Here is a 14,028-nt window from a genome sequence, read left to right on the forward strand (position 1 = left end):
CAACAGAATCTACATCACATCAATCAAGCCAAATCTAATTGATTGCCCGATCAAAGTTTGCAACCGAATCTACATCACATCCTGACCGTTGTTTTATTTCAACGGTTGGGATTTATGTTTGGGCAGTTGGAGCTATTTATCTCGGCCCATGAACCAAACCTATAATAAATAAAGCCCAAGGCAGATCCAGCCACGTAAACAAAGCCGCAACCCAAAACGCAGCGCCGCATCGTGGAATTTCATCAGAGGCGGGTGTCCTCAAAGCGAAGAAACAAGAAGCTCCAGAGAGATAAACAAAACAAAAAGAGAAAAAGAAGAGAAAAGGAAGAGCAAGAGTATAGGAAGGAAGAGAGCAATCGGAGAAGGAGAGCGTAGTGGCGTCGACCAGACGGTCTAGATCCACCGGTTTTGTGGATCTGACGACCCAAAACTATGGCTTCCAAAGGTCCAAGGTCGAAGCTCGATCATGAGACCAGAGCTAAACGCCACAAGGTTGGCTTCCCTATATAATACTTTTGCATTTTTGTTGAAATCTGAATTTTTGATGAGCTAGAAGTGAATAACTAGTTGTTTTTCTTATGAATTCTTAAAATGCCACTTTTTTGTTTCTTTTTGTTAAACCAAAATATGTACTGTAGTTTTTTTTCCTGGTATATGGGACGCAAAAGTTGAAGAGGATGAATAAATTGAAGTAAAACAGTGTTTCTTTGGAATGGGTTTGGCCGCAAAAGTCGTAACATAACCCTTGTTTAGAAATAAAGTTAAAATGTCCTTTGATTCTTAACCAAGTGTAGAAAGACGAAAAAAGAACGTTAGTTCTATGCAAAAATGAAGAGAAATTGAAGACACCTTTCCATAGTGGAGATTAAGCATGCAAACCAATAACAGAATATTGGGTTCTCATGTTTTTTCCTATAGTTATATGATTTTTTATGATATTCCAACTACGAGCTGGGGAGACCTTTTATACTTTTCTTTTCACTATGTTATCGTACAAATATCCAACATACTAGTAATATCTTACCCTGTACTGAAGAATTCTTTTTTGCATTAGGCCAATGTGTGTTAAGATTTTGATGATATAATGAAGATGTTTGAGGATTTACTGCTTATTAGTTGCCGCAAGCTTCTATTTAGGCTATTGAGAGTCAAGTTAGCTAGGTGATGAAGATTAAACTTCAGGAATGCATGCTACTCTATTAGCCGAAACATGCTTCTATTTTAGTCATTTCCTTTCAGATTTGTAAGTTGAAATGTTTCCTTCACTAGAACTGCGCAACAAGATTACAAGTAGGCAATGATGTATCGGGCTCAAGTCCTAGCAAAGTGCATTGACACCCATTGTGTGGGCTGGGTTTCGTAAAAGTCTTGGCTTACGGTGTATCTTGAACTAAGTGAAACATCAGCACTTATATCTTCAATGGTGAAGAGCATGGAGATGTTTCTATTTTTTTTTTAATCTAGGGATGATTTTATTGAGAATTTCAAGACAGATAAAGTAGAGCAATGACGTCCAGAAAAGGTTGGTTGGGTGTCTTGGCTTGAGAGGAAACCATTCCAAACCTTTGTGTTTTACAATGTTTCTGATTGTGGGGATTTGACAGATTACTATTTGTAGCAAAGTGATAAAGAATTTTCCTGTGGATGAGTCATGCTAGGACAAATTCTTCTTTCTGTGGGTTTTGTTTCAGCTTTAATGGGAATTACTGGTTTTCAAAACAGATATCTGTACTCTTCTTGAAGTATCATTACTACAGAGGTGGTCAGATAACTTTAATACAATAATTGGTTTTTATATTAGGACTTAGGATTAAACTGCTCTCTGGATTGACATGTTGCAACAAGGGATCTTGAGTATAATGGTTTGAATGTTGTATGCCTTCAAGTTTCAATAAAACTATTTGGAGCTTTCCGAATATTTTTTATCACATGCACATGCTTGTAATGGTCTTCGGACTCCATGTTCCTTGGTGATGATAACATTCTATATATTGAAAACAGTTAGTAATTTGAATGCATTGCTGCCATCCTTTTCTTATTCTACTCATTTTGACTAACTTAACTATGATAGGCCCTTGAAGCTCCGAATGAACCTCGTCGGCCAAAGGCTCATTGGGATCATGTTTTAGAGGAGATGATATGGCTTTCAAAGGTAATTTACTAATATATGCCTTGAAGATCTGGCAATTTATGTTGTTGGAAATTCTGGACTTTAGTCATCTGCTTGTATGATTGTGCTTTATTATCTTCAGATCAAGTATTATGTTGAAAAGTGTGATATCTTTTCAATTATGTTGAGAAATATGAGATAAACGGTTTTATTATTCCTTGCTTATGAAACTAGTTGTTACCAGGACTTTGAGTCAGAGAGAAAATGGAAATTAGCTCAGGCGAAGAAGGTTGCTTTAAGAGCCAGCAAAGGCATGCTAGATCAAGCTACAAGGGGAGAAAAAAGAATGAAGGTTCTGTTTTTCCCTAACTGAAGTGAATGTGTCATGCTCACATTTTAGAACAAATTTATCTCAATTCTCATGTTACACAAAATTGGTTCATATAACACTGGCATGCTTATTTTTCTTGCAACAATGTGAATTTCAATTTTGATCAGGAAGAAGAGCTGCGGTTAAAGAAGGTTGCCCTCAGTATTTCAAAAGATGTGAAGAAGTTCTGGCTGAAAATAGAGAAGCTGGTAAGTTTATATTTGCTTTGTCAATCAAGTCTCCAACTTATTTGGTTTCTCTTTAATAATTTAATCAATTAATTTCTTTATAGTTAGGTCCCTGACTATATATACACAATATGTAATCTAGGTGCTTTACAAGCATCAGATGGAACTTGATGAGAAAAAGAAAAAGGCACTTGATAAGCAGCTTGAGTTCCTTCTAGGGCAAACTGAGAGGTAAATATGTTTTCTTGGTTAATTGATATAATCTGAATTTTCGTTATTTGCTGTATACTACCTTTGATTTCTGGCTATTTTCCTGGTGAACTGAATGGAAGTATGGTATGCATGAAATTTCCAGGTACTCAACAATGTTGGCAGAAAATCTTGGGGACAGTTACAAGCCTGTGCAGCAATATCCCATACAAAATCAACTGAGTATTCAATGCAAAGAGATGGATGAAAATGATATTAACAAATCAACTGAATTTAATGCCGGTAAGTTGAAGGTTGTAATTTCATTGCTGTTATTCGCTTACCTAGGAAGTTTATTTTACTTTTCTTTAATAACCAAAATAATTCACTCTTACACGTTTTAAGCAGATCCTCAGTCAGATACAGTAGACGGTGATGATGATTATGATGTACAATCAGATGATGGAACAGTGAGTCTTTCCTTTCCTTGTATATTCTGTAATTATACGATATCTCTTTTGAACTCAATTTGTTGGTGTGCAAGTACATGATAACAATGTCAATCAGCCAAGGAACTCTATGCATATGCCCTGGATTTCATATTAGAAAATATAAAGTAGAAGAATTCAGAGCACTCAGGTGCTAGTTTTCAGCAGGCATCAGCTAACGCCTTCTCTTTGTTTTTCCTTTTCTTTGATTATTGCTCGAGAAAACAGTTGTATGAAGATGTAGGGTTGGCTGTAGAAAATTGTGGTGGGCTGGTAGCCTTTTCTAGTACTCTTATTTCTTCACACTAGGAATAATATACAGACATAATTTTTCGTATGTTCGAATAAATAGAAAGAAAAGTAATCCTTTAGAATAAAAATAATAAAACTCAGCTGTCATTTATAGGAGGTTGCTGTTGCTGCTGCATGAATGGTAGCTCACGATATTTATTGGCCATATGATCAATCATGTCATATCAGCTAACACTCTCCAATACTCAGTATTTTGAACTAGATCTGTGCCACCCCTCACTCAGGGATGTCTAGCGAGCATGAAAGAAGCATAGTTGGTAAAGTAGTTGACCACAACTTTAGGTAATCCAGAGATGAAGTCTATAGTTAAACTGACCCATTTTTCTGCCTAACGGCACAACTGTTTTCTGGTCGGGAAACTTCTATAGAATCAAATGAACCCTAAACAATGATGTGGAATTTTTTGTCATGAATTTTTGGAAATGAGATCTGACCACAATAAGGTTGGCAATAAAAGACATACGACCTATTTTTTCTAAATTTGCAACTTGAATACGCACCCTCATGTTCTATTATTGTGAGTTTTATACATATATATGCTAGTTAGAGTACGTTTCTATCTGTAAACTGTTATATTACCTGAATTTCTACTGCCAAAATGTATTAGTTTCCTTAGCATGTTTGCAAAGGCTGCCCTGTGTCCTCTATTGTATTTTGAGGTCAGACTGTCCCGCCTTGTGGATTTAAACGATCTTTTGATACTGCTCTTTATATATAATTTCTATTCTTAACAGATGTTTTCCTGCATGATGATGCTGTTTTAGGAAGATGATGAATGCACTATTGAGGAAGATGAGGCTCTTTTTACTGAACAAGAAAGACAGGAAGAATTGGCTGCTTTACAAAATGAAGTAGATCTTCCACTTGAGGAGTTACTCAAACAATATCCTATGGAGAAAGGTGAATGGTTATAATGTTTTGCACAATTGTACTTTGTTTAATTTATGAGGGGCAGTTTGGGTGCCATAAATATGGGTCTGGAACTTTTCAAACAATTTACCCCCCACGTAGGTCTACTAGATGACACCCAGATTTCGATCACTCACAATGTCCATACCTGCTTAGGCATGTACCTCAGTGTATTTGTTTCCAGATTGTCCAGACTCATCTCTAATAGACCTACTTTTGGGTTCTGAGAGAGCTATGAATGAGCCAGTCGGGATGGCTTTTTCCACTACTCTTTCAGCTTTATCTCTATGAATTTTATTTGTGTCCCATGCTAGAAATCAGAGTTGTGGTAAATAGATACTAGATTTGGAAAATTATTGGTTGGATCTCTTCCCCTGTCGCTCCTATTCCAAGTGAGCTCCTTTATTTCGTACTAGTAGCATCTTCATAAATGTTATCTGAAACATGGACTTTCAGTTAGCCCAGAAAGTAGTCCAGAAAAGGGTGAAGACGTCACAGAAATGGCCTCAGTAGGGGAAGATCATGGTATTTGTCCAGAAAAGGGTGATGATAGCGCAGAAATGACTTCTGTGGGGCAAGATCCTGGTACATGTTCTGAAAAGGTTGAAGATGATGCGGAAATGACCTCAGTTGGGGAAGATCCTGGTATGTGTCCTGAAAAGGTTGAAGATGGCGCAGAAATGACCTCAGTGGGGAAGGATCCTGGTATGCGTCCTGAAAAGGTTGAAGATGGCACAGAAATGACCTCAGTGGGGGAAGACCATGGTATGTGTACCAGTTAATGTATTGTGTTACTTAGTGAAACTTATGATTATGTCTGAGAAGGTGATGGGTTAATTATGCTGCAGGTGGGCAAAGCGATATTTTTGTAGCCAGTAAGACTGAAAAAATCAGCTCTGACATTTTCACCGGTCGTCGTTGTGTAAGTTGTATGTGTTTATAGATTCCAGTGCTGAAGTGTGCAGTATATGAATGGTTTAGCATGATAGTTATTTTCTAATTACAGGTGGAAAGTAATGGTGGCTTGTCCACTTCAGAAACCCATTTATCAGATATTGAGATAAATGGAGCCAAAAATATTTCAGAAGCTTCTGCACAGCTTGCCAAGGGACATGTGCAATATGATTTTAATGATGAACATGTGAGTGTGCTATTATTTTAATTTTGATTTTGTTATTTGTCTATTTGCACTGGTAGCGTATGTTTAGCAACATTGTTTTTGTTCATGGGTTTTTATTGATTGGACGTTGATGTCTGGTGAACTCATGTACCCTCTGATTTATATCTTGGAATGGTATCGCAAACTCCAATTATTTTGAAATTATGAGACTTCAAACTTATATGTATATATTCTACATGTTATAATCCATATATAGAGAGAGAGAGAGATACATGTACAGGTATTCTGAATTATCCATATTTCTGTATTCCTAGTTTCAGAGTCTTAGATATACTTTACCACAATCCTTTAGTTCTCCTTTCCTTTCCATTTAATATTTGGGCTTTCTATTTTATTATTCTTTGAAAAAATACTAATCTGGGTGTAAGGTTATTGCTCACTCTTTCTTGAATTATGCAGGAAGATGGTGACTTCATTCTTGCTGCTGGAGAGGAAAAGGTGGGAATGCTTTTTGTGTTTCATTTCTAACTTTATTTCTGTCCTGTCTTGGGAGTTTTTTTTTCTTTCCTTTATTAGGAATTAGGTAGCTATTGTTTGTTATTCGTTGACTCAACCATAGTAGAGGCCTTTTCATACTGTTTTTATAATCTTGGGTTGCTTGCAACATCTAGGTATATGTTGGTTCATTATTATTCTAGCCAAATTGTGATAAATACAGTCTGAGTTTTAGTTGAGTGGGGAGTTGAGTGGGGAATAGGTTTTGAATTGGTTGAATTTGGTTGCCAATAGGTTTTATTCATGTTTCTAATTTCCAATAGCCTTTGTTGTACTGATTTGAATTTCATGTGCAGGATGATGAGACAACTTTATCAGAGGAGGAGGAACTGGCAAGAGCAGATACCAGTGATCCCATGGATGAGGTGAGAAGCCATTCTACATGCCTTTTTTCGCACCCTTATACTTTAGGCATATTGGTAGAAACATCCAGATTAGATACTTTTAAAAGATTCGGTCTAAAGTTTGTCGGTTGTTTCTATGGTTTTTTGCTATCTTTCAGATTGCCTTACTACAAAAGGAGAGTGAAGTTCCTTTAGAGGAACTGCTAGCAAGGTATAAAAAGGTAGGGTTTATTGTATGCTTCTGCTCATATGTTGAGTGCTTCACATCACTTATGATTTTGTTCAATTATCAACCTGTTTTCAGGATTCAAACAGTGATGAAGTTGCAGATGGTGAATCTGAATATGCCTCTGCTTTATCAGAGGGATTTGTGGATTCTCCATCTCTTGAAGATGTTGAACCAAAGCAACATAGTGTTTGTATGGATGAAGATGTTGACTCTGGTGAGCACCAACTGGCTCTTGATTCTCCTACTGAAGAACAGAGTGCTAGGATAGATAAGATATCAGAAGGAGGAAAGGACAGTGAGAACAGACTTGAGGATGCAGCCGCTGCTGCGAGATCTGCACAACCAACTGGAAACACCTTCTCCACAACCCAAGTTCGCACAAAGTTCCCTTTTCTTCTTAAGTTCCCTTTACGTGAATATCAGCATATTGGCTTGGATTGGCTTGTAACGATGTATGAGAAAAGACTGAATGGGATTTTAGCCGATGAGATGGGGCTTGGGAAGACAATCATGACAATTGCTTTGCTTGCACACCTAGCATGTGAAAAGGGAATATGGGGTCCTCATCTTATTGTGGTCCCAACTAGTGTTATGCTTAATTGGGAGACTGAGTTTCTCAAATGGTGTCCAGCTTTCAAAATCTTAACTTATTTCGGAAGTGCAAAAGAGCGCAAATTGAAAAGGCAAGGCTGGTTGAAACCAAATTCATTTCATGTATGCATAACAACATACAGACTGGTTATTCAAGATTCAAAAGTCTTCAAGCGTAAGAAGTGGAAATACTTGATTTTAGATGAAGCCCATCTGATTAAAAATTGGAAGTCACAGAGATGGCAAACTCTTTTAAACTTCAATTCCAAACGCCGCATTTTGTTAACTGGTACTCCTCTGCAGAATGATCTCATGGAACTTTGGTCTCTAATGCATTTCTTGATGCCCCATGTATTTCAGTCCCATCAGGAATTCAAGGATTGGTTCTGTAATCCTATATCAGGGATGGTTGAGGGGCAAGAAAAAGTGAATAAGGAAGTTCTTGATCGTCTACATAATGTCCTTCGGCCATTCATTCTCCGTCGTTTAAAACGAGACGTGGAGAAGCAGCTCCCTATGAAACATGAGCATGTGATAAACTGTAGACTCTCCAGGAGGCAGCGTAACTTGTATGAAGACTTCATTGCTAGCTCCGAAACACAAGCAACTCTTGCAAGTGCAAATTTTTTTGGAATGATAAGTATTATAATGCAACTTCGTAAAGTATGCAATCATCCCGACTTATTTGAAGGTCGTCCGATTGTCAGTTCCTATGATATGGCTGGTATTTACACACAATTGAGTTCTTCTGTCTGTTCAATTCTTTCACCTGGACCCTTTTCTGCAGTAGACCTTAGGGGTTTGGGGTTTTTATTTACTCATCTAGATTTTACCATGACTTCTTGGGAGAGTGATGAAGCTAAAGCTCTTGCTACTCCATCAAGTTCAATCAAGGAGCGTGTTGAACTGACTAACCTTGAATATATTGGTGGATTTAAACATCGCAAGAAGTTGCATGGAACAAATATTTTTGAAGAGGTTCATAAGGCAATTATGGAGGAGAGACTAAGACAAGCAAAGGAACATGCTGCAGCTACTGCATGGTGGAATAACTTGAGGTGCAACAGAAAGCCCATATACTCAACAAGCCTAAGGGATCTTGTTACAATAAGACATCCTGTTTTTGACATTCACTCTCACAAGGCTAATCCTTTGTCCTACATGTACTCCTCAAAGCTGGCTGATATAGTCCTTTCACCAGTGGAACGCTTTCAGAAAATGATTGACCTGGTTGAAAGTTTTCTGTTTGCAATCCCTGCTGCTCGGGCGCCCCCACCTGTATGTTGGTGCAGTAAGTCTGGAAGCGCTGTGCTTCAGAATCCAGTTTATAAGCAGAAATGCACTGAAACCTTGTCACCACTTCTATCACCACTCAGACCTGCAATTGTCCGAAGGCAAGTATATTTTCCTGACAGGCGACTTATACAGTTTGACTGTGGTAAGTTGCAAGAGCTTGCAGGTTTGCTTAGAAAACTGAAGTCAGAAGGTCACAGAGCATTAATATTCACTCAGATGACGAAGATGCTTGATATCTTGGAGGCTTTCATCAATCTGTATGGTTACACATACATGCGTTTAGATGGGTCCACTCAGCCTGAGGAGAGGCAGACTTTAATGCAGCGATTTAACACAAATCCCAAAATTTTTCTTTTCATATTGTCAACCCGTAGTGGGGGTGTTGGAATAAACCTAGTTGGGGCAGATACTGTTATCTTTTATGATAGTGACTGGAATCCTGCTATGGACCAACAAGCTCAAGATCGATGCCACCGTATTGGACAGACACGTGAAGTTCATATTTATCGGTTGATTAGTCAGAGCACCATTGAAGAAAATATCCTGAAGAAAGCAAATCAGAAGCGTGCGCTTGATGATCTAGTTATACAAAGTGGGGGATACAACACTGAATTCTTCAAAAAGCTTGATCCTATGGAGCTTTTCTCTGGTCATAGGGCACTTCCTGTTAAGAATACGCAAAAGGAGAAAAATCACAACACAACTGAGGTTTCTCTATCCAATGCTGATCTGGAAGCTGCTCTAAAGCATGCAGAAGATGAAGCCGATTACATGGCATTAAAGAAAGTTGAGCAGGAGGAAGCTGTTGACAATCAAGAATTTACAGAAGAAGCCATTGTGAGATTGGAAGATGATGAATTAGTAAATGAGGATGACATGAAGATTGATGAACCTGTTGAGCAGGGTGGCTGGACGACCTCTTCAAACAAAGAAAATGGAATAACATTGAATGGGAGTGATTCTAATGATGAAAGAGCTGTTACTATTGCTTGTAGAGAAGATGATGTGGACATGCTGGATGATGTCAAACAGATGGCTGCAGCAGCAGGACAAGAAATCTCATCATTTGGCAATCAATTACGTCCAATAGATAGGTATGCAATTCGTTTTCTGGAATTGTGGGACCCAATTATAGACAAAACAGCAGTGGAATCTCAGGTTAGATTTGAGGAGACGGAATGGGAACTAGACCGCATTGAAAAATACAAGGAGGAAATGGAAGCTGAGATTGATGAAGATGAGGAACCTCTTGTATATGAAAGTAAGTATCTCTTAATCTTTTCATTGCTTTTTTAAGTTCATAATCTTTACCCACATGGCACTTGGTAAAGCTCTTGTTTGCAATTTGCCCCTTCACTGTGTCACATAGTGTCATGATATGGTATCTGGTATCTGTAAATCAGTTCTTTAATCATGTGGGGCATGATGGTCAATGATGTAATGTGAAAGATTCAAACTTATAATTTGTTATTATTGCCATGTGTACATGTTGCAACTCTAGACTAAACTCGTTGTTTCCTACTTAGCATGGGACGCTGATTTTGCAACTGAGGCATATCGTCAGCAGGTTGAGGCTTTGACTCAGCATCAGGTCAGTGGATACTCTTTGAGTTGCATATTTTTCTGTTATTTAAAAATAATGTGTGATAAACTTCTTTTTTTCAGTTGATGGAGGAACTGGAATATGAAGCCAAGGTGAAGGAAGATGAAGCAGACGAAAATTGTGATTCTATGAAGTAAGCTGACAATCTAAACCCTTGTCCTGATAGTAATTGGTGCAATTTAATCCCTCCCATTAATCTCTCTCTCTCTCTCTCTCTCTCTTTCTGAGACAAAGGAAGTCTTATAACTGGCACTGAATTTATGTACTACAAGAATTCTTCCCCCCCACCCACACACACAAAACAAGATGGCTGCATCTGTACTGTAGTATAGAATGGCATTCCAGAGATACGAGTTTTACAATGATCCAACAGTCAAATGAAGAAAATAGAGAGCACTTTAGTTCTGAAATACCGTACTTAATTTAGAAATTTCTTAATGTAGCTGTTGAGACTTTTGTGTTTTTATGTTGAAGACTTGGTAATTAATCAGTTGTATGCTATAGCAGGAATGAGATGCCAAGTGATCCTAAACCCAAGCCTAAGAAGAAATTGAAGAAAGCCAAATTTAAATCTCTGAAGAAACGATCTCTAGCTTCTGAACTGAAACTTGTGAAAGGAGATCTTCAAGTGGAACCTATGTCCATAGATGAAGACTCCATCTCTTATGAGATAGTTACCTATTCCGATATGGAATCACCACGTTCAATTGTCAAGAGAAAACGTAAGAAGGCTGAATCTAGACCATTTGGCGAAGAGAAGACTTCAAAGAAAAAATCAAAGAAACTCAAGAAGTCTACTCTTGAAATTTGTCCTTCGGAGTTTGATACTAACCTCTCTACAATGGAGCATGATGAAGTTACAGAGTCAAAACCAAGTGAGAGTGTGGTTGATTTTGAGCATAAACCAGTTAGTAGAAGCAAGATGGGAGGGAAAATATCTATCACTTCCATGCCTGTAAAGCGTGTTCTCATGATAAAACCAGAGAAGTTAAAGAAGGGCAACATTTGGTCTAGAGATTGTATTCCACCACCAGATTTTTGGTTGTCACAAGAGGATGCGATATTGTGTGCTGTTGTACATGAGTATGGTCCTTATTGGAGCTTGGTTAGTGACATACTTTATGGAATGACTGCTGGTGGGTTTTATAGGGGAAGATATCGCCATCCTGTCCATTGCTGTGAGAGATTTAGGGAACTCATCCAAAGATATGTTTTGTCTACACCGGACAATCCTAATTATGAAAAAGTTAATAATATAGGATCTGGAAAGGCTCTTCTAAGAGTAACAGAGGTACAAATGGTGTTTTATTTTTTCAGAACTGCATATGTTTTGTCAATCTCATAAACACTTTTATCACTTAGCTATTGTGAATTGTAGTTGGTGCAGTTAACATTTATTAAACGACTCATCATCTTTCTTGTATGCCAGGATAATATTCGAATGTTATTAAATGTTGCTGCTGAGCAGCCCAATAGAGAGTTTGTCATTCAGAAACACTTCACTGCCCTGCTTTCATCTGTCTGGAAGGTGACATCTCGCAAAGATCGCCGAAAAAATCTCCCATCATCCTGGAATGGTCTATATTCTGGTGGAAGCTTTTTTAGTTCCTCTAACCAAATTTCTCAGACTTCCATGAAGGAACGTACAGAAAGAATGAAGTTGAGCACTTTTGGGCACGGTACCAAGTTGATAGCTGCTGCACTTAATGATGCCAGCAGCAGGCAGGAGGATGGCAGAGTCTTTCGTCCCAACCTGGGGAAAGATTCAGCAATGGATGCAGAGCGGTTGGATATAACTTTGGAATTTCAGGGAGGGAAAGATGACTTCATGGATGCATTGCCGTCTGTTATAAATTTGTCAGTATCCGATTCAGACCCTTTGCCCTTGTTAAGTCAAGCTACAGAAGATCATCATCTTCGAAACTCCAGCAATGATCAGTGCAAAGATTCCTGTGATGTAAATTTAGCTGAGAACCGTTTCAGGTAAGGTCTCTTGCAACATGAATCCAGAACAATTGGTATATGAAAAATAAACATTTTTCATGTAGATGTCTGAACAAATTCTTAGTTTGGCGATTTGGGTATTGGAAGGTTGCTAATAAGAGTTCTGTCTACTTTCAGGACTGCAACAAGAACTTGCATTGAAGATACCATGGGGTGGGCTGCATCTGCATTCCCAACAAATGATATCAGGTCTCGGTCAGTGTCAAAGCCACAGACCACGGGAAAGCACAAACTTGTCTTCTCTGATTCAGTTAGACCTTCCAAATCGAAGATCAGAAAAAGTTCAGTAGAGCATGGTGAGATGCGTAGCTTTATTACTGAGCAGGTATTTCAACCTTTGCCAATGGCTGCACCCATGAATCCCATTCCAAGGTTTGACCTGAACATGCCTGTCAGCGAGGATGTTGGAATTGATGATTTGGAAGACAATTCTTATTCTTACATTGACGAGTCTTTGTTGGAAACGGAGGACTTTGGAGTTCTCCCACATGAATATGTTCCTGGCTTGATTGGAGACCTTGATGATGAACTATTGCCAGAATATATTGACATTGGGTAAGCTAAATCTGAGAGCTGGAACCACTAGTTTTGTGTCCAGGCCGAGCTCCCTCTTTAAAGAAGTTACGATTGGTGGAAAACTAATCTTCAAATTTGGGATTATAAACTTTTTACTCCCATCACACGTGGATTACGAAGCAGACGGTATTGGAATTGGGAGATTGGACTTTGCCCTTTGCAGATGCAGGGGCAGTTTTTTGGCCCATCTTCCCGTCACACGCTGAAATCGACCTTCTTTTCTGCGTGAAGAATCTGTGCGGGACTGCAAAGGAGCCAAGATTTAGGGAACTCTAATTGTAACATAAAATTTTTGTAGTTAATCTCTCACTGGGTGGAGAGATGGTTGAATTTGTTTAGGGCTTCCATTGAGACGTCTGTATGGGCACATTTACTCCATGAGAAGTAGTGAATGAAATTAGCTTACCAGTCATTTTTCAAAAAAATGAAAAAAATTATTATTACGCATGTGCATGTTGTCAACTATTAATTTGGGTTCATGCAAAGTTTCTGATTTAAAATTGAATTAGTTTATTTTCTCCCTCTCTCTATCTTCTCTCCCTAAATACTGTCGATATCCGCCTCCTCACCGTAGTTTCCTTGTATCCTCCGAACTTGTATTATTTACAAGAGTAAGAGTAGCACACGTGGCATGGAGCGTCTAAAGTTTAATTGCAAAAGCACCCGTTGGCAAATATTTTCGAATAAGACAATAGACGTTGGGGTCAATTCGTGAATAGTGGACAAAATATAATGTCATTTCTAACCTACAGGATTCCGAAGACTGCAAGGTCAGAATTGGTGTTTCATATATGGCATGTTGAGTAATCCGTAATTGGATTATGAGGAATTAAATTAAAGACAAATTGAATTGAAGAGGAGTTGGATTGAGGAGAATTTAGATTCTGGATTCCTATTGAAGTTGTTTACTAAACCATATGGATTGAGAAAAGTTAGATTTCGAATTCCTATTGAAGTTGTATACTAAATCATATGGAATTATGATATAAGTGATACTAATTACTAAAATGTCCTCGTTGTTGGGTTAAAGTAGTTGACAAATTTAGAATTTTAAAAATTGTGAGGATATAATGGGTAAAAAAGATGAATTCATAGCACATCCCACCCAAAAATTGAATTTCTCCAAAATCAAGAATTCAATTCC

At 38.1% G+C, this 14,028-nt stretch overlaps 1 protein-coding gene across 3 annotated transcripts; it reads left to right on the forward strand.

The window, feature by feature from the left end:
* Window positions 189–13,389, forward strand: LOC18778158 (protein PHOTOPERIOD-INDEPENDENT EARLY FLOWERING 1). 3 transcript variants are annotated; one of them, XM_020561909.1, is made up of 20 exons: window positions 189–492; window positions 2,072–2,152; window positions 2,355–2,462; window positions 2,609–2,689; window positions 2,811–2,899; window positions 3,024–3,160; window positions 3,266–3,327; window positions 4,422–4,557; window positions 5,023–5,331; window positions 5,415–5,488; window positions 5,573–5,707; window positions 6,146–6,184; window positions 6,538–6,606; window positions 6,744–6,806; window positions 6,890–9,962; window positions 10,228–10,292; window positions 10,367–10,437; window positions 10,809–11,595; window positions 11,734–12,287; window positions 12,426–13,389. In XM_020561909.1, the coding sequence occupies exons 1-20, from the start codon at window positions 433–435 to the stop codon at window positions 12,865–12,867; spliced, it is 6,435 nt and encodes a 2,144-aa protein (XP_020417498.1). In that variant the 5' UTR covers window positions 189–432; the 3' UTR covers window positions 12,868–13,389. The 3 variants fall into 3 exon arrangements, with proteins under 3 accessions (XP_020417498.1, XP_020417499.1, XP_020417501.1); XM_020561910.1 differs by having other exon boundaries at window positions 190–492; window positions 10,812–11,595; XM_020561912.1 differs by lacking the exon at window positions 189–492 and having other exon boundaries at window positions 2,070–2,152; window positions 2,345–2,462.

This window comes from Prunus persica, chromosome G4 (assembly GCF_000346465.2).
Source record: "Prunus persica cultivar Lovell chromosome G4, Prunus_persica_NCBIv2, whole genome shotgun sequence".
In the NCBI taxonomy this organism is placed as follows: domain Eukaryota; kingdom Viridiplantae; phylum Streptophyta; class Magnoliopsida; order Rosales; family Rosaceae; genus Prunus; species Prunus persica.